Source organism: Solanum lycopersicum, chromosome 3, assembly GCF_036512215.1.
Source record: "Solanum lycopersicum chromosome 3, SLM_r2.1".
NCBI lineage: Eukaryota > Viridiplantae > Streptophyta > Magnoliopsida > Solanales > Solanaceae > Solanum > Solanum lycopersicum.
In genome coordinates, this window is record NC_090802.1 from 47,524,455 (window position 1) to 47,545,868 (window position 21,414).

The 21,414-nt window shown below is 35.0% G+C and overlaps 1 protein-coding gene across 2 annotated transcripts; it reads left to right on the plus strand.

Annotated features, from left to right (window-relative positions):
* Positions 1-716: 716 nt before the first annotated feature.
* LOC101264903 (ubiquitin carboxyl-terminal hydrolase 26) lies at positions 717-21,096 on the plus strand. 2 transcript variants are annotated; one of them, XM_004235021.5, is made up of 14 exons: positions 717-1,098; positions 4,320-4,916; positions 6,465-6,720; positions 8,046-8,785; positions 13,388-13,496; positions 13,711-13,892; positions 15,202-15,486; positions 15,556-15,757; positions 16,043-16,114; positions 16,422-16,643; positions 17,662-17,925; positions 18,879-19,020; positions 19,554-19,755; positions 20,575-21,096. In XM_004235021.5, the coding sequence occupies exons 1-13, from the start codon at positions 1,013-1,015 to the stop codon at positions 19,670-19,672; spliced, it is 3,276 nt and encodes a 1,091-aa protein (XP_004235069.1). In that variant the 5' UTR covers positions 717-1,012; the 3' UTR covers positions 19,673-19,755; positions 20,575-21,096. The 2 variants fall into 2 exon arrangements, with proteins under 2 accessions (XP_004235069.1, XP_069151085.1); XM_069294984.1 differs by lacking the exon at positions 717-1,098 and adding an exon at positions 1,952-2,030.
* Positions 21,097-21,414: the final 318 nt, after the last annotated feature.

Below are 21,414 nucleotides of genomic sequence, written 5' to 3' on the forward strand. Positions count from 1 at the left end.
TAAAGATATAAAACATGATATGTGAAATTTGTAGCAAGAAATGCAATAGATCATATTGACAACAAATCAATATAGGAGAAGACAAATACACAAAAATATCAAGACATAAACAACATCAATTACAAAAGATGCCAAAAGGAAAGCATATTTGCAAGATTAAATTTATAACATATCCACATTTAAAAACAAGGAATAGATAAGACTTAACAGATTATCCATATTAAATTTTAGATAATTCAAATTTCTTATATTTGCAAGTTCACTTATTATTTCGTAAGAATGATTCTAATTTGATTGAAACAATAAAATAGTTGTTAGACTTTTTTCCCAAAACAAGCTTACCCTAAATAGCTAGCAATATTTATCTACGTTTTTTTTAAACTTTCATAATGTACTATAATATTTCTTAATTAATTTTGCATAAATTTTATTACATAGAATAACATATTTATAAAATGATCTATTTTTAATAAAATAAATATTATTTGAATGATTTTTTTTAAAGCTAAATATACACATTCAACATGTTTTTTTTTTTTACAAAATAACTTTATTTATTCACCATTTTAAGAATTTTGTGTATCACTCAATTCTAGGTCAAAAGAACAAGTTGTAATTTTCTTTATTACTCCCAAAAATCTTGGGTTTAACCATAATGCGCCCAATATTAGTGGAATATTTTATCTTTCCCTCCTAAAACCAACCAAAAAAATAAAATAAAAAAGACAAAAATAAGAAAAAATATGGTAACTGGAAAGACTTCCCCCCCCCCATCAAATATAAATATATTTTTAAAAAACCCTAAAAATTCTCCCAAAACTCTCAGGTACCAGCAAAACATCCAGCTTTAATTCTCAAGGATTATGAATTTCGATTCAGTTGAAGAGTAATTATTTTTTGAGATTTTAGAATAATTTTTGGGAAGCTAGGCGATTTTATTGTTGATCAGAAGAAGCTCAATCGAAACTGAATTGCCGATTTTCTGCCGATTTAATTTTTTCTGCTGTGAAAAATGGGACATCAGCGGCCGAATACTCGCAGTAAAGGTAAAAGGAACAGAACAGATGATTGTGCTGATGTCGCTGCCGAAATTTACAGGTGAAATTATTTTGATGTTGATTGTTGTTGTTATGTTTTTTTTTTTGGATAAATTATACATTTATTTATGCTCATTTACATTGAATTGATTTTGATCGAATTTGCAACTTGACCAAACTGGGGTAACCATTTTGGGTATAAAATGATTTTATTGCAGTATTTTTCATTCTATCTTTTTACTTGGAGTAGAGTCTGCTGATTTTAATCTTGCAGTTTGAGGGCTGAGCTGATTTTATTGATTCAATATGCTGCATTTTTGTTGTTGTTGTGATTTTTAGGTGTTTTTGAAGGAAAGTTCTTTCTGCTCTTTTTGTTAATGGTGAATGGGAGAAGATTATATATATATATATATATTTTTTTTTTTTTTGGGTCTAACAAAAACATATTCTTTAATAACAAAAGCAACACCAGGATTACATCCAACTCAGGTCCTAAAGACAAACAAAAGATATTAGCCTAGCTAGTTCTAGGCTATCTATCCTATCTACATCTCCCATTAATTACAGTTTTCTCCCATTCTTTTTAATCTAACTATCCATTGTCTGTCTTTACATGTGTGTTTTCTATGTTGTACCTCAAGTATCTTGTGTGTACATTCCATTTATATTTGCTTGAAAACTGTCATTAGTCTTGGGACTCATTGTTTTCAGCACACTTCATTTTTTGCTCCCCATATGTGATAGATAATTGTTGTTGTGATTGTCCATAGGAATGCTTTACTTACTTTCCCAGCAGCCTTTCTAGCAACTCTATTCCACCATCCGCGTATATCTTGCTAAACTATACTTATTTAAAGCCACTTCATTATGTTTGTTAGGCATGCTTGAGAGAAGGAACATTTGAAGAAGAGATGCTCTATATTCTCATTTTTGCTTCCACACAGTGCACATTTCACATCCGTGATCAGCCCCATTACCTTCAGTCGTTCTTTGGTTAGTAATCTTCCATGCATAGCTAACCGACATATGAATTGGTGCTTAGGGATACTACTGGTATTCCATACCCCTCTCCAGATGGCCATTCCTTTCCATGTCCCCTTCTCCACATATAGCCAGTTTCGATACTGTATTTCCCTTCTCTTTTGAGCCACCCATTCTGAACATATCCAAATGCATATTTTGTTTTCAGTTCACATAATTTCTTCCAGTACCAACATGAATCTTGAGGAGTATTATACTGCCACCAATCCATACCTTTCAGATATACACAATTTACCCATTTCACCCACATAGTGTTTTCTTTGTTTGCAATATGCCAGACATACTTTGCCACAGCTGATTCATTCCATGTTATCCCTTCTATAATCCCATCCCTCCCTCTTTCTTTGGCCTACACAACAAGTCCCAGGCTATTATTGGGGATTTATTGGTTTGGAGCTGACCAGTCCATAGAAAGTTACATTAAATTACGGTGATTCTCTTAGGCAATATTAGTATAGCAAACCAATAAGAGTACTTGAATCAGGACTGAATTTACAAGTTGTACTCGACCTGCATAAGATATGTTATCAGAAACCCATGTGTTCACTCTACTACTCCACTTGCTGATCAAAGCTTCACAATCAATTGCAGAGAGCCTCTTTGCCAATATAGGGAAACCCAAGTATTTAAATGGTAGTTTCCCTTTCTCATACCCTGTTAGTTCGCAAATATCCTCCAATTCCTGTATATCCTTTTTAGCTGAGAAAATGCTTGATTTTGATGCATTTGTGGTCAAACCTGATGCCATTGAGAAGGTTTTTAGCCACCTTAACATGATCAATACTGATTTCACATCCCCCTTGCTGAAAATAAGCATATCATCAGTGAAACATAGGTGATTTAGGCGCAAGCCCTTACACTTTATGTGAAACCTGAAGTTCTGTTTTGTAACTTGTGTTGCATGATCCTGGAGAAGTAATCCCTACATAGCACAAACAGAAGGGGTGATGTGGGATCCCCTTGCCTCAGCCATCGTGCTCCCTTAATTCTGCCATAGACTCCAGCATTTAGGGCAATGGAATGTTGTGGTGTAGTCACACATTCCATGGATCACTTTATGTATTTGTACGGAAAGTTCAGACTGTATAACATCTCTTCTATACATTCCCACTCGATGGTATCATATGCTTTTTTAAGGTCTATTTTGATCAAACAGCTCCTCTTGGTGTTTTTCCTGTTGTATAGCCTAATCAGATCTTGACATATCAAGATATTCTGAGCAATATTTCTCCCTTCTATAAATGCACTCTGGTTAGTTGAAATTATCTCAGGCAGTATCTTCTTCATTCTATTGCAAAGCATTTCAGATATCACTTTATACACAGTGTTACCACATGATATGGGTCGTAGTCTCCTACATTATCCGTATGTGAGCTTTTTGGGATTAGTGTAGTCTTCGTGTCATTAATGCTCTAGGCTTTATGCATTTTGCTTGTTTTGAAACATTCTGGTACCCCTTCTGTTAGGTCATTTCCCATCTGTCTCCCATGCATCTTTGAAAAATTGCTTTTGTTGTCATTTCATAACTTTCAGTCATTTATTAGTACAACATGCTGAGTTTTTTTAAAACAGAAATTACTATAACATATTGAATAAAAAATACAGGGTATGCTTTTCGTACACGGAGTTTCCCAAAATATCAACATGTAATTACTTTATCGAAAAAGGACAGTTGAATTAAAAGTTGTACGGTTCTGTTAAACAAGCTTCAACTCTCTTGTTAGATCAATGTTCAACAGTATATTATTTTGTAACAACAGACTGTAGTCACAAAGATTAAAGAATCGAAGAGAGTTCAATTGAGTAATCCACATAGCCTAGATTCATGTCCAGGCCCTGTGTTTGGTGCTCAATGTGAAAAGCTGCAAATAATATCATCCCTTGCTGATGTTTCTTAAAATCTATCCTGTTACATAGGGAGCTCAATTACTGAGCTGAGAGATTCATCCTCTTACCCCTTTTATGATCTATATAGGAAAAATTAACTACTATACCCCAACTTTGTGTATTTCTATTATAAGCCCTTAAATCAAGTAAATAATTCCTACTTCAACTTCTTGTGCTCTTTCGCTTTCTTATGGAGCAACATAAATACCGTGATAGCTGAATAATTGAATGCTGGACCTAAGTGGCGTTATAATGTATATCAAGGATAACCCAACTTATTTATTATCTCTCCTTTGTGTCTTTGGTTGTTTATTTGTATTTATCAGTTTGTATTTTGTGTTGTCTGCTTTGCAGAAATGTTCTATCTACCAGGCAGGTGACAAAAGATGATGTTAATCAGCTGTACATGATATGGAAGCCTGCTTGCCAAGGATGTCGTGTCAACAACAAAGATAATCCCAATTGCTTTTGTGGATTGATTCCACCGCAAAATGGTAATCGTAAATCTGGGTTATGGCAGAAGACATCCGAAGTGGTCAATGCTCTCGGTTCTGATCCTTCCGATGATTGTCGTGCATCCCCAGAGACACCTGCTGGGTTGACAAATCTGGGTGCTACGTGCTATGCTAACAGTATTCTGCAATGCCTGTATATGAATAAGTCATTCAGGGAGGGTGTATTCTCTATTGAACCAGATGTTTTGAAACAACAACCAGTGTTAGACCAACTAGCACGACTGTTTGCAAAGTTACATTTGTACAAAATGGCTTTTGTTGATTCTGCTCCATTTATCCAAACTCTGGAGCTAGATAATGGCGTTCAGCAGGACAGTCATGAGTTTCTGACCTTGCTCTTCTCTCTGCTTGAGCAATGTCTGAGTAGGTCTAGTGTGTTGAAGGCCAGAACAATTGTCCAAGATCTTTTCCGCGGAGGTGTGTCACATGTGACTAGGTAAGTCCAGACTTAAATTAACAATACTAAATCTGTTGCTTTATAATGATATTTTCCATATTTTAGGCCGATTACATTACCCCTTTTATGACTCCAGAATTTTCTATTATTTATCTAATTTTTTGATATAGGTGACAGATTAGTTAAATCTTTTTGTCTTTTCTTTTTTTTCTGGACTAGATCATGAGCTGTAGAGGGCACTCATAATATTTGCTCAATATTTTCTGTTATGAAGAGTTAAAACTTCTGAACGGAGAAGGGACAAATCTGTGGTGCCTTTAATTGTATTTTGGATTTTTTGATGCAATCATGGATGTATGAGAAATTTCCTTGAATTTGATATAAGTAACCTCATCTCTATTCTATTAAAACTGAAATGGCAATGTAACAACAGATTTCCGGTTTATTCATATATTAAAGGCAGAGGGAGATCTCTGACTATTACATGAGGCTTTTAGTGTGTTCACTTTGAATTACCAACATAAGGGGCTCAAAAACCACTCTTGACTGAACATTGAACTAGAGATAAAAGGAGACCTAATCTTAATACATCATATCTAGAGGTCACACTTAAGAACAACGTTTCCACTCTCTGTTGAAGCACATAGCCAATTTGTAGACTCTACTTTTCCTTGATGATTTGCATATATGAACTGGTTCATTTGATTAAAGCTACTTGTCCAAACTCCAAATAAAATATTTTCCCAAGAAAGAACTTTTTGAAAGTTGAAAAGATCTGATAAGATTTGCTACTCTGGTATCTAGTGACATAGGCAGTTTTTTTCATCTAGCAAGTTGTACAGTGGAGAAGTTTGACTATGAGCATGACCTATCTTGTCAAAGATGGAAGAGAATAGCACCTTCATACAAAATTCATGTGCTGTATCTTTTACTTCTTGAGGGTGAGTTTTTCAGATTGTTACTATTAACCATTATAATGCATGGTCTCAATTACTTATTATTAGTAAGTAGCTTTTGGCTGATACTTGAGTTTAGTTGAATTGATTGTGAATTGGAACTTATTCCCTGTGCAGTCCACCCAGTTAGGTGCTTAAATAGTCATTGCCCTTTAATCAATTTTATCAAACAGATTTTGCTGTGGCTATATACTTGGATGTAAACAGGGTTTGAATAATTGGTTGGCCATTTCAAAAACATATTGACTGCATGTGCATGGACACCAAAAGTGTCTGTCCCCTTCTTGAAAAAGAAAACAAGGAATTACTAATAGCCAGCCAGCACAGGAAGAACTTTTTGTTGCATTTACTTTGTGATGCCTCCGTTCCCGCTTTTCTAATGCAATGCAAATGCTAACTGTATGTCAAGTTCACCTTGAATGATGTACATCTCTTGTTAAGGAGTTTGTCATCCTTAATTCTCTTGGTTTTATTCTTCTTGCTCTCAGGGTTCATTAGATCTTTTATATGACTTTACCTTTGTTGCTGGCCCTCGTTTTACTTGAACATCTGAAGCAATCTGTTCGTTTAATTCTGTCTCTATGTTATGGAGTCGTTAGAAGATTCTAAAGGTCAATTTATTAATGTATAGGTGTTCAAAATGTGGAAATGAATCTGAAGCTTCATCAAAAATTGAGGACTTCTATGAGCTGGAGTTGAACGTCAAGGGTTTGAAGAGTTTAGATGACAGTCTAGATGACTATCTTAGCGTAGAGGAGCTTCAAGGAGATAATCAATATTATTGTGATTCATGTGCCACCCGAGTTGATGCTACTCGTAGCATTAAATTGCGCTCTCTGCCTGCAGTCCTAAATTTCCAGCTCAAGCGTTGCATTTTCCTTCCAAATGTATGTATATTATTTTTAAGTGTCTCACCAGTATATGCTAGTTACTTTTTAGGAGCACTTAAGGAAGTTGCTACATGCGATTATTAGTATTGAATAATTTACTATAATGGTCTCTAAAAGTTGGTAATGGTGCTATCATTGCTCTGGCATGAAACTTTTGTTTTTTCTGCTGGGAATTGTGAGTTCATTTGTCTTGAAAGGAAGTTTCTTAAATTTCTTTTCTAGATGTAGAGCTTTGCTGCAGCATTTTATACCAGATGTGCAGCAGACTCTCTTCTGTTTGGTGATATTTCAATGTTGTATGTGATGAAATACATGCTTGATGTCTTCCATAGAATTTGAGATGTTAGACTGTGGCTTAAGTTGATCCGACTCTCCAACAATGAGGCTGCACCCGTGTCGGACCCTTCAAAAATACACTACTTTTGGAGGACCCGACATGCACCCGTCGACATTTTGGAGGAGTCCGAGCAACATAGATTGTGGCAATAGAACATATAGAATCTCAAGTGGGCTCTTGATTAGGAATAACTTGTACATACTTTTACCCTATCAAGCTCCCAAAATGAAAGAAAAAGATCTACATGGATGATACCAATTAATAGAGAATATATTTAGTTATGCAAGTACATTTGTTGAAGGCCTTATGCTTTTTATGAGTTTTTTCAGCCCTATCTGAGAGATTTTTATGCCAATAGAAAATATAGAGAACTTCTCTTTTAAAAATATAAAAAGATGATAAAATAAAAAGGGTACAAAGGATTTGTATTACTCCCTCCATTCGCTTTTACTTGTTTATTATTTTAAAATAGATTTTCTCTTTTACTCGTTTCTTTGACATATCAAGAAAATTAATTATTTTCTTGTTTTACCTACAACGTGATTCACCGAATCAGTTGCCAACACGACACATCAATTAATATGAGTATGAGTATTATGGTAAAATACTTGTATAAATCATCGTTTTGGGCATGCTAAGTTCAAAATGGATTAGTAAAAGTGAACTAAGGGGGTATTTCTTATTTTTACTTTATTTTTTTTAATGTTGTCCTGACATGGATTTCAATGAAGAAACACAGTCCATAAGAATTCATATAGTGAACCAACTTGTTTTGGATTGAGGCGCAATTGTGCTTGTAGTTGTTGTTGTACCCTTCCCATCTCCTTAACTTTTAGTACATATATTTGGTTTGAGTTGAATATTGAAAAAGCTTAGAATTATCTTTTATTATAAGAAATCGACTCTTGAAATGAGTTTGCTTCACTACCATTGAAGTTGATTTATGTTTTGTTGGCTCTTCCTGATATGTACGTTATTTTCTTAGACTACAACGAGGAAGAAAATCTCATCGGCATTTTGTTTTCCTGAAGAGCTGAATATGACAAGAAGGATATCTGAGCATTTCCAATCAGAACTAATATATGACTTATCAGCTATACTGATCCACAAAGGGTCAGCTGCAAATAGTGGCCACTATGTAGCCCATATTAAAAATGAGAATACACAACAGTGGTGGGAGTTTGATGACGAACATGTTTCAAATTTAGGCTGTCAGCCATTTGGTAAAGGTTCATCACATTCTGCTGTCAAGCCTTCTCAAACTGTGCAACTTGACCACTCTTCTTCTGATGTAATTATTGAGAATGGGAATGGGCCTGATGCTGGGGAGCGGGAAGCCTCAAAGACTGATGTCACTGAAGTGAAGACCTTCTCGTCTTGTGATGCTTATATGCTGATGTATGTCCTTAGACGTCCAAAGAATTGTGATAAAATGCCAATTGACTCTAGTGGTTATATAGCGGAAAAAGAGGCTTGTACATCTTCGGAAGTTGAGAGTCATCTTCCACCCCACCTCTATGAGGAGGTAGAAAAACTGAATGACTCATATGTCGACTCCTGTGAGCAATACAAAATGAAGAAGGAGTCTGAGGTGAACTGCCTCACGGAACGGAGGCTGGAGGTACGTTCAATCCTTTCTAAAGCTGCTGTCCAATCACCTGAGGAATTTTACTTTTGGATATCTATGGACTGGCTGCGTCAATGGGCGGACAACATCGTGCCATCGTAAGTTTCAATTCCTGTAGTGCCTTTTTCTTTTCCTTTTCATCTCATGGGTAAATCTTTATAAGGTAGTAGACAAACAAAAATATATTCTTTCTTTGTGGAACTTTTTCCTTCTATTTACGTGAATGCTGTTGTCACTTGTCAGAAAATCTTAGTTGTGCGTAGTTCTACATGGATCACTGAGTAATGCATAGATGAGGTGTTAAGAGTAAATCTGGTGAGCTTAGGTTCAAACCCCCAGTTACAATACTCACTAGGAGCCCATCTGCAATGGTCTTGTTGGGTAGGTTATTAGGTTTACTCGATACTAGTGCTTGTATATTGTAGCTAGGGGTGTTCATGATTTGGTTTGGGTTGATTTTTGATCAAAACCAAACCAAACCAATTTATCGGGGTTTTAAATTTTTAAAAACCAAACCATATAAAACAAAAATCATTGGTTTGGTTCTTGTGCTTTTGGTTGCATTTTCGGCTTATGACTAGGTAATAATAAATTGATAATGACAAAACAATACAAATATGGGATAACTATTAACTACTTCAAATGAGCAGTAAAAACCCAAGTAGAGTAGTCCACATCAAATCAGCTTCATGGCAGAGAAAGTTATTTTTATTTACCACAACACTACTTCAGCAATACTGTTCTGAGTATTTCACGTGCAATCCTTTGTCTGTCCTAAAAGTAGTATGAATATAGAATTGCCCGTGTTATCTAGTGCTCTGCCCTCTCTTTCACTTCTGGCGCTATTATCTTTTATTTCTTTGTAATTTGCAAGTTCCACTTAACCAAACAATCTAAAAAAAGCTCAGACAATTTAAAGTGTATCAATTACTAGTTTAAACTAAAGCAATATACTGATTATAAGAATTACTGTATCATTTTTGATATATCATTTTTGAAACTAAAGCAATGTAGTATCTTTTTTGGGACACGTTGACAGACTGCATATAAATTTATGCCGGAAGCAAAAATTACATCATTAAATCTACATCCAAAAGAGTAAAAACAATAGACTAACACTAAATCCTATCTCAACTTACAATGATCATAGGATATCTGCTGTAGAAACTGGGTCATCTATATACTTTGAGTTGGAAATAACACAAATTTTAAATCACATAATATCAATATTAGATTCAACTAAAGGAAACAGTCTAAGTTAAATTATATTGAAGATAAATAACTTGAGATGGGATAACAAATACTATTGTCTTCTTCAGATCCACAACACGGAAACAAAAAAGATAAATTTTAAGATAAAGAAAATGTAAAAACATACGAAGTTGGGGATCGAATCAAAGATACACAAACCTGTTGATGAAGAAGACTTTGAAATAAATCTGTTGATGAAGAAGAGTTTGAAACAAAGCTGTTGATGAAGAAATTGAGACAAAGAGACAAAGACGATGAGTAAGATTCTATAATTATAACTCCTTTATAGAAGTGGAAGGATTCATTAACCAAAAATGTTTGAAAGTATGAGAATATTAGCACACTAGTTGTCAATAATGAAAAAAGAAAATTCGAACTGACTATTACAGCTTCGAAGGGTTGGAGATGGGCTTTGCTCATTTGAGGTGTAATCTCGGATCCTTATTTTCTCTTGGTGTGTACCCATATGGTCCCTATTTGCATAGAGGCTTCACTCTTCAGTGTCTTCTAGAGAACCATATTTTGTAGGTTTCTCCTTTTTCGGTATACCACTTACATACGATCAAGTTGACCTTGGTATTTTTAATAAAATCTATTACCTGATAAAAAAACAACTTTGCTCACTTCAATTAAGATCATTATCCCAATTCCTCTAACTTAAGGGATTGTTTGATAGCTGGTTCGTAGATGAGTTGTGCAGGTATTAAAATCTGCATAAGTAATACCACGTTTGGTAGTTGGTTAGGAGATAAGTTATTTACTTATAAAATCAATACGGTGTTTGGTTTGCAATATAAAAACCCGCATAAATAATACATGTGAAAGTTATGAAGGAATTTACATAGATTTACTCATGACTAATCCATGTACTCCTAATATCTACATAATTCTAACCAACTAAAGAACGACCCCTAGTAATTTTCCTTTTACCAACACATAGTAGTGTGAATAATATTTGGTTTCATGGACAAGCGCCCACTAAATTACCTTAGGATGCAACAAAGGATTGGAAATGCATCCAACCGTTAAAAGGTAGTGGAACAATTGACAATGGCATGCTAATAGTGCAAATGTAATTTCATAAGTTTGGTATGTAACGAGGAGTAAAAACATGGTTTTCTACATGGACATGTGCTTTCCAATTTGCAGAAACAAGAAAGTGTCTAAATTAGTTGGAATCAAGACTAATAATGTTCCCAAACTTAAAATTCAATACCTTGTCAAAGATTTCATCTTCTTCATTTATTCGGACATCTATTTACCATTCATGCCTTAGCTTTATTTGCAATTAAAATTAATCATATCTATCATAGAATGAGCAGCTTAATAATGAGAATAGAAGTGAAACTAAAGAGGGACATAAACTTCCTTACCCGCGTTAAATGGCATGAACCGTGAAGTCTAAAGAAAAGTTGCGCTTAAAGATTGCATAAGCTGCCGTGAATTAGCTTATGCTTGTATTCAAATTGTTTTGAAGTTTGTTGCTTGTTCTCCTTTTAACGCGACATAAGAAAAGCCACGTTTTGGCATTATGGACTTGGCCCAGGCCCAGTATTGTGAAAGACAATCACCTCCTCGCATCTGGCGAGAGGCGAGGCGATCCCTCATTGCCTTTTAGCTTTGTGGCGAGACGATCTTCAAAAGGCGACGCCATGGCGACAAAAGGCGAGAGGCAAAAAAAGCGAGAAAGATGTCGCCTTTTGTATTTTCTTAAAAAAAGGCGACCAGTTTAAAGTTTTAAAAGTTAAAAGGTAATTTTAGGGTTTACGACTAGACTCCTCGGCAGAGGCGGAGCTAGGTGGGGGTTCATGGGTTCAGACGAACCCACTAGCTTTTTCGTAGACCCTATACTTGTGTTAGAAAATTAAATAAATATATGTATATTAACATGTGAACCCCCTAACAAAATTGATTTAGAACCCTCACACTCTTAACTTTGGTTCCGCCTCTGCTCCTCGAGTGACCAGCCAAATTTTTCCGGCTACTCCAAAGTCCAACCAATACATATTTCTTCTTTCCTTCTTCAGATTTCTTTTTCCTCGATTTCTTTTTCCTTCTTCGGACTTCAGAGTCACTTCTACCTTTGTTTTGACTTTTGTTTTGTTTTTTCTCATTCAAGTTCTAGAATTTTAGTATGTACTATCTATTTTCTGGTTTTTGAATTAAAATATTTGCTAATATATTGTTGCTATTAATATTTCGATTATTTACATATGCAATTAAATATTTTGGTATTAATTGGTGCCACACATCAAAAGGCGAGCACCTCGTTGCTCGCCTCGCCTTGTGGCGAGGCAGATCCTTGTCACCTTTTATCGCTTTTCTCCGTCTAAGTCACTGGGCCAAGCTCAACCCCTTCATTAATTCTTTTAGATCACTGCACAATTTTTTTTATTTTTCTACTTCCCAAACCAATACAAAGATCATTATTTAAACCCCGTCTCCCTCATACCGTATAGCATCAACACATTCTCAATGCAGTTGATTTAGATACTGATTAAGAAAATATAACTAGCGTTGAGATGTAGTCAAATTATGCCTGGATAAGTGAAACCACTAAATTAAGTTTAAATTAGAATAAGATGATTTACTGCCTTAATATTTGCTTAATGCAGTGGTCTAAAGTATTCAATGATTAAGGTTTCAGTCATCAGATTTGATTGTTCAAGACTCCCATATTTAGTTGGTATTGTTCTTGCTTGGTATGTAGAATAGATGCTAAATTATGACTAGCTGGTTTGTTGAAGGGCTCTTTTGTTTTAATCTCAGCATAAAAATGAGAGTTTCCAGACAGTACTAATTCTCAAAATTAAAGAAAAAAAGAGAGAGTTTCCAATACAATAATTGGTTCTCATTTAAAATTATGCATTAGCATTACTAAAAACAATGTAATTTCGGGAACAAATGCTACTTCCTCATCCCCATTAATTTGATACAATTTGATGAGGCATTGAGTTTAAGGAAGAATTTTGGAACTTGTGATTAATAAAAGCCATATATATTTGTGCGACTATAAATCATCACATTTAGGGTAAAATGAGAAGTTAAAGTTAAATTGTTTCTATGTATATGAAGATATTATTCTTCTCTGACAGACTAAAAAGGAATGTGCATCATATAATGTGGGACAGAGAGTATTCGTGTAAGTTGTGCGGAAATCAGTATTGTAATGCAAGATTGAATGTGAAATTAGAATATGATTGTTTATTAGTAAATATCTGAAATAAGAGTCCCTAAAACGTCAAAAATATCTTTAAGATAATTCTTGAATTTGGTATTGTCAACACTATGTACAATGTACATATTATTTTTCAGCGCATAACAAGTTATGTTTGCTCTGCTAATGATCTTCTTACTATAATTCCCAGTATAACAAGTTCATGAACCAAAAAATCTCTCGAGGTAAAAGACCTATTTTGTAGTCAGTAATAGTGTTTGTTGTATTACAGAATCATTGATAACAGTTCCATACAATGCATACATGGGAAAGTACCAGTTTCAAAGATTGGCTCTATGAAACGTCTGTCTAGTGAAGCTTGGACCATGCTATTCTCTAAGGTATTATTTTATGAACTTAGATTCTTTACTGTTTTGCACAAGCATTTTGAGTTTTTTGATGATACCTTCAACAACCATTTTCTCTGCAACTGCTCTGATTCCTTTCAAGACTGAGAATAATATCGATGCTTTATGATTTCCATGATATTCTCCTTTACTAGCTTTCAGTTGCAATCGTTTTTCCCTGATATTGTTTTGATGCTTGCAATCCCAGTATGGTGGAGGACCAGTGCTGGCCAAGGATGATTACTGCATTGACTGCCTCTTTAGAGAGGCTCAGTCAATGGCCCTTGCAGATAACTACCGGGATCGAAGAACATTAATGAAAGAACTTGCAGAAGCAGCCCTTGCGGGTGATTGTGTAGATGAGAAGTTGTACTACATATCAAAGCCATGGTACATCTACTTAATGTTTTCCTTTTTTTTTAACTTGTATAGATGTGTCTAATGAGGGAATACCTGTCACCATCTTAGTGCTGCAGAAGTTGTTTGAATAGAAGTGTTGTTAATTGTACCTGTGAGAAAGGGTATATCTTTAAATACTATCTGCCGATGCTATAAAACAGTAACACAGTCTAGCATAACCTGCATCCTCTAGTTACTTCCTATAAGAAATGGTAGAAACTGATTGGCAATGATCTTTCTCAAGAAAACTTCGTGCATCACACAGCATGTTATATCTGACGTATGTTTAACACAAGAGACATTTGTCTTAACTTTTCACTACCTTTTGGTATCACTAAATGTTAATACTCACAACTTGTCATAACTTCTTTAATTTTGTACATTATTCCATTTGGTTGAGCTATCATTTACTGTCTTGATCTAAATTTTAAGAATGTATGTGATATTGAAGCTATTCATACAATTGTCAGTTGCATCATCTTGTGTTTCCTATGTTCTCAACTCATCTTAGCCTCTGTTTAATAGATACCTATTGATATTCATATGTAGTGCCAACTGAAGGGTGAGGCAACTAAAGTTGCTTTTTTAGTCCCCATATTTTCAGGGCCCCTAATATGTGTATATACTAAATTTTAAGTTTTATACATTGTTCGTATAAATAATTTGTTATAGTATTAGGTTACCTAACCTATAATTAAGCCTCATTAAAATGTGATAAAAAATCTTGATAATAAGATATTACCTGCTACAACATGTAATATGATCTAATCATATAAAAATTGTTTACACTAGCAGTTATATAACTTAAAATGGTACATTGTTTTTGACAAAAACATTTAGCGTCTTAAAGACAAAAGTACAATTTCTCATAATAACAAAAAGGAAATATGGAATCGCCTTTGCTAACTTGTGAAAGAAAATACTCCCTCCATTCCAATTTATATAACACCTTTTGTATTTCTAGAGTCAAACAAATTTTTTGGTTTTGAATTATGAATAATTATGACTTGTAGTACTCTTTACATATTCTCCAAATATGTAAATAAAATTATGAAAATTCATAAAATTTAAAGATGCCACGTCCAAATTCACAGTTAATCTTTATATTTCCTTGACCTTTTTCCTAGTTACAGAAACAATTCCATAAAAACAAGAGAGCGCAAAAGGTGATAAAGAAAACTAGAAGAATAGACTTCAAATGAAATTTATATATATGATGTTTTTTTTACAAATCCAATTGAAACTTTGCTTAGGTCACCATTTTTGTTGAAACACCCTTTTTCATATGGTTCCTCTGTAGGTTACAACAGTGGCTCCGAAGGAAAAATGTAGACTCTCCTTGTGAAGCTGATGCTGGACCAACAGCTTCAATAAGGTGTCCTCATGGACAGCTGATGCCCCAACAAGCTTCTGGTGCTAGACGTGTGCTGATACCTGAGACTCTTTGGAACTTTACTCGTGAGATAGCTATGGCAGTAAAACCTGATGATTCTGTGGGTTGTTCGACTTTCTTTTCGGACTCTGAGCCCTGTACTCAATGCAGCATTCAACTCTCTGAAGTAGCATGCTTTGAAGATACTCTAAGGTCCTGTATCAACTTATTAAAGTAATGAAGTTAGATTACGTAGTTGCTTACAGTGTTTATATGATACAGGGAGTTTAAGCTCAAGCAACGGCACAGTCATGAGAAGTTAGCAATGGGTAAAGCCATACCAATTCTTCCTGGTATCAGATACTACTTGTTACCTTCTTCGTGGTTGTCTAAATGGAAAAGCTACTCTAATGCAAGTGGCAAAAGTGCTCCTGCTGAACTTGAAACTTTGAATGATGTCATTGGTTTTCTGATATGTGAAAAGGTATATATTTCAATTGTATATTCCATCTAGAGGCATTCTGCACAAGCTTTATGCATTTAGCTATCTTCTACCTAGAGGAAGTTTCCACTTATTGCATGCGACGAGGAATTCCTTGTGTTTAGATTGACAAACTGACTGTTTTCTGTGTTCCTTAAGTATGCAATGCAAATAATGCCTATAAGTTCTGCTGAGATAATTCTCTATAGTTTATTGAAATCTTGTTTAGGGAAATGTAAAGAAATAACCATTTCTGATTTCGTGCTAAGCCATGGTTCTTGTGAACAGCATTCAAGACTTCTTGAAAGGCCTCCTGATCTGGCTTGCAAACGTGGAAGTATTCTCCAGAAGTCGCCTGCTGTAAGTATATATTGTATTTTCAAATTATTGTTGGTCTTGAAAGTAACTTAAACATGATAGTGTTACCTTAGCTTGTTTTTGCTCATGTCAAAGTCCATTACAGTAGCTTATTAACATAATGTTTGCATTAAGTAATTACAATATAATTCCGGCACATCAAGTCATGTCTGATTTTATTTATCTCCTTACACCATTAAGCAGGTGCATAGTCTTGTTTCCTCCTTTTTCTTTATGTTTATGTTCTGCCACTTGTGGCTTTGGTTTTATTCTTTTTGCTGAATACTTTATTTCTGGCTATGGATTTTAGACAGATACATTGACAATTATCACCGACAATGATTGGAAGTTGTTTTGTGAAGACTGGGGTGGTACGGAGGCAAAAGGAATTACAGCTGAAATTGATTGCTTGGGGAATGATTTCCTTGGATTTAGTGAAGATATGGAAATTTTTGAGGAGCATATGAATTTGAATGACGAGACGATTGTTGGACCTGAGTCTAGAAAATTCATCATTAAGATTTCACCAGAGGTAAATTCATTTGTTCTTTCATTTTTCTTTCATTAAACCTGGACATAATTTATTGAGCTATATTGATCTATATATTAAATTTAGGTTAAACTTCCCAGGTATGCTTCCTAATATCAGCTAGTTATAGCTTTGAAAGATTGTCATATTCTGTACTCAGGTTTTTGGTCTAGTGGTAAGAGCACAACTCGTGACGGGTGAATTTAGTCGCATGTCACGAGTTCAAACCCTGCCACAACTAAAAGCCTGGTGTTTAAATGGAGATGAGTAGAGGGGCAGGTCTATTGTCTGATAATTTTTCCAACCGTGTGTCACTAGCCCTCAGAGATTCTTGGTTATAAAAATTAAATTAAATTATGTGCTGTATTTTGGTAAGCTGGAGAATACTGCAAATACAACTAAGTCTAGAGCATCTCTTACCATAACGTATCCTTGTGTTGGGAAGAATGGAAGTTATGGTATCCATTTAACAACTCAGGATCTCCTGGACTTTATGGATGGTTTTACAATGAATTCAAATGTAATGCTTGGTTATAAATATTAAATTAAATTATGTGCTGTATTTTTGGTAAGATTTAGAGTACTGCAAATACAACTAAGTTTAGAGCATCTCTTACCATATAACCTATCCTTGTGTTGGGAAGAATGGAAGTTATTATCCATTTAACAACTCAGGATCTCCTGGACTTTATGGATGGTTTTACAATGAATTCAAATGTAATGCTATGCAAATGGTTTTAATGGAATACCTTAGGTAATGATGATTCTAGAGCTAAGTATGGGTTTTCTTATCACAGAAGGAAGTGGGTCATGTACCTAGGATTTAAAGGTCTTCGTCATCTTTTGAGAAGATCTGAAGAGCTAGAATGCCAAATAGTATAGATTTTGCCTCTATGTTGTAGAAATCATGTTGCATGGATAATGAATTCCTTTGGGAGTTGTTATTCTGTGCATCTGCTGAAGGCCTTTTGAGTTTCTATTGAATATGGATATGAGAAATCCTACGTTTCATACTTTCCAGGTTTGTGAGGAGTGCATTGCTGAAAGGAAAAGCTGTGAATTAAAGAGGAAACTCAACTATTCCGACGAGGATATTTGTGTCTGCTTCGTTCGCGGCAAGGAACCTCCAAAATCAGTTCTAGAAGCATCAGTGAACAGCCTGGAACCAAATCGACGGACCTCAAAGCGTTCCAGGAAGACAGCATTTGGAAACTCAGTGAAGTTGAATGTTTCTGGGTCCACATCTGTCTACCAGCTGAAGATGATGATATGGGAAGCTTTTGGGGTATAGCCACTTTTGCTCTTTGAATATATCGTATTCTTTAAATTTTTTTTCCTTGGCTGACTTATTGTTTAAGATGGGAAATCTTATTTGCTGATAGTACTAGTTTTGTAGGTGTACATATTAATATCTGAATGTTTTTCAGATGGGCGTGTCTTGTAAAGGAACAGTGGTTTAAGAGTATCATATTACGACACTCCTCTATGCATACTTGGAACCGGCTTTTCTTTCACATCGGAGGAGTCGGTATAAGAAAATACTAGCATGAGCCAAGACATAATGGTGTAATGCGGTTATGTCTTTTAGGAACACCTTGTTGATGCTGTAGAAACTTCACGGTTATGTGATAAGTTGTTACTTATTAAATTTTAAATCAGTTTGAGAAAACTGATTTAAAATTTCCTCAGATGCCTTGGCCAAATTGCATCCTGTTAACCTTCATGGCTGAATTTCTGATCCCAGGCATATAAGATGACAAAAAGCCACATATACAAGATAACATGGGTATAGATTATTTGTTTCTTTAGATGGATCATTTTTCTGGCTTATGCATTAGTTCATTTTGGTTTTAGGTTCTTGGTTCTTATGTAATAGTGATAATAGTGTCTGTATTTTTCGTTGTGTGGTATGCAATTTTTTCTATTGACACATGACATACCAATAGGCCTTTCCCCGGGCCATGCGCATACCAAGAGCTTTAGCGCACTGGGCTGCCCTTTTTCACATTTGAATATCATATCTTCACATATTTGGAAATTCTTATAGTTGTGATTTCATTTGTAGAGTTATTTGTTTAAAATAATAGTTATATGGTCCAGTGATGTTCATTTCAGCTTGACTTTTGCGCTTTGGTGGTGATGACAGTTTACTTGCCTTACAAAGTTGATTGTTGTCTGTTTCTATGGACTTCTCCCTTTTGATTTGCTAACAAACTTATCTCTTTTAAAATTTTACAGATAATCAAGGAAAATCAGGTACTTCACAAGGGTTCTCTGGTAATTGATGGCGAATCTGCTTGTCTTGCTGACCTGAATATATTCCCTGGAGATGTACTATGGGTGACAGATTCTGAGATTCATGAGCATCGTGATATTGCAGGTAATACTGCTATGCCAAATGGATTGTCCTAATTTTCTAGATGTACTTCAGAAGTCTTGTATCTTAAATATGACATTCTTTACCAACTCTTACATTTCTCCGTACAATCTTCTCCTTAGTCATATCTAAAAATTGCAATTGAGCCATCTAATCTCCATGTAGTATTCTCATCATTATATTGGATCTGTTGTGCATAGGTTGTTGTTGCATTGTTTTGTTTGTTATTTACAGTGTCAAGGTATAATAATTAGTATTAACAACACATTACACAAAATTTTGCATATGGAAGATGTTACATCATATAATATATTTGCACTATTGCAATGATGTATAACATCCACTAGTTTGACATTTTATTGAACAAGTCCACTGGATAACCTCTGGTTTATGCCTCTCTGTTAACATCAGTGGACAGCTATTGTGCCATGTTACCCTGAGTTTTTTCCTGACCAAATTCAATCGTTTGCTGAAGTAGGAACTAAAACAGATCTGAACTTAACCAATTATTATTGATGTATTTACTTTCTTTTCAGATGAGCTTTCTAGCCAGAAAATGGAAGAACGAAAAACTGAAGAAGGTTTTCGTGGAACACTTCTGTCCTCAAGTCTCTCATCCCAGTTTGTCTCTGAAGCATCTGCATGCCCAAATTGATGAGGATGTACTCGTAAAGTATAGCTGTTCTTCATTTTTGATTATGGAAGATTAAAGCTAGATCTTCAACCTGCTTAACTAAGGTAATTTTCTGTATATTCTGCTCAATTTTGATGTCTTTTGCTTTATCTGTGTCTTACTTATTCTTATTTATTAAGTCATCAATCAAAGGATTTGTTGGATACCGTGAGTTAATGAAATCAAATTCTTTGATGCTATAACTAGAGATGATTTATACCTCAGACCTTTTCATGATCCAGGAGGGTGAGAACCATTCTGTCATGTAAACTTGTTTGTATAGTACTTGTATTTTGTGCTAAGATACAGTACCTTACCTGTTTTAGAAAAACTATGGAACTAGTTCATAAATCTTAAAGATCACAATAAAAGTTGACCCTGCCACATGGCATGCTTGAATTATAAACTTTGTTAATGTGAGGTCAAGTTAATAAAGTGATTTGGTTGTCCCTGCGAGATGTCAACCAGATTCATCGTCCTATCAAGGTATTGCCTGACCATTCTTTTTGTGATCTCCTTAGGGTTACTAGTGAATCTTTCATGTTAAATTGATGTATTCCTTAATTCAGTTATTGATCGATTGTTGAGAGTTGCAGCTTTTGTCAGATCTTTACTATTGTGTGCAAACACTGGGTTCATCTGCTTTCTAGAACTTAGCTAATAACGTATTGTCACACATAAGCAACCGACTAATCTTTCAGATCTGCTGATTTTTGCTGCCTGTTGAGTTCAAAAGAATTATATCTTGTATTCTCATGTGGACGTGCTTCTAGAGAGAACATTGTTGTTACCAATCATGAATTAACAGAAAATGTTCATTCTAATTTTTCTGATCTAGTACTTCACTGCTAATCTTCTGATTCCTTCACTTTATCGTGTTTCAGATAAATCAGATTGGCTCACTTTGCTGCTATGTGGAGAGAGTATGCCCTGTTTTGTACCAGCTTTCGTGTTATTAGCTCCTTTAAAAAATCTGCTTGCAGGTTTGGTGAAGGATCTCTTAGTGCGAGTTACTGTGTAGAGATTCGTATGATTTTGGTTTTAACCTTAAGCCCCCCATCTGGTGCCCAATTTGTGGATGTATTCTTCCTTTCACCTTCTTGGCTGCCTTTAGTCGGGCAAGTTGTAGTTCTGAAAGGCCAGGTCTGGTTCAGTCCTAGTTTTTGGGACAGTTTTGTGCATTGTCGAACCTGATTGCCTTGCCTTGTGAATAGTTGAAGACTAAAGAGGCAGTCAGTTGTACATGTCATACATGTGTGGCAGTCAATGGTTGAACCTTATACATGTTTTGCACTCGTCTCCATGTGCCGCTAAGGATAGGTAATTCACTCCCCTACGAAACAAAGGACTAGGATTTGGATAGATTTGAATGATTAAAATATGAAATGAAGGTATAATTCTATTAAGATATTTTTTAATGTTTTTTTTTTACAAAGATAGTTTCTTAATGTGTGATATAGTATGATGTGATTATGCATGAAAAAAGCGGCCGTGTCAAAGCGATGATTTAGAGAGTGACAAATTTAACTTCTACTTTCCTTGCTTTACTCTAAATGGTTTATAAAATTTAATGGTGACGACCTCATAATATATTTTTACTTGTGTTCGTCATCCTTCGTACTAGTATACTTGATAATATATATATGCACATAAGCACACGTGTTGAAAGAGTTGGATTGTTTAAAACACATGCAACACACGTGTGGAGAGAGTAGGATTGTTTA

Coding starts and splice junctions, on each gene's coding strand:
- LOC101264903 (XM_004235021.5), top strand. CDS start 1,013: ATGGGACATCAGCGGCCGAATACTCGCAGTAAAGGTAAAAGGAACAGA. Junction 15,758..16,042: donor GTTTTCTGATATGTGAAAAG/GTATATATTTCA, acceptor TCTTGTGAACAG/CATTCAAGACTTCTTGAAAG. Junction 16,115..16,421: donor TTCTCCAGAAGTCGCCTGCT/GTAAGTATATAT, acceptor TATGGATTTTAG/ACAGATACATTGACAATTAT.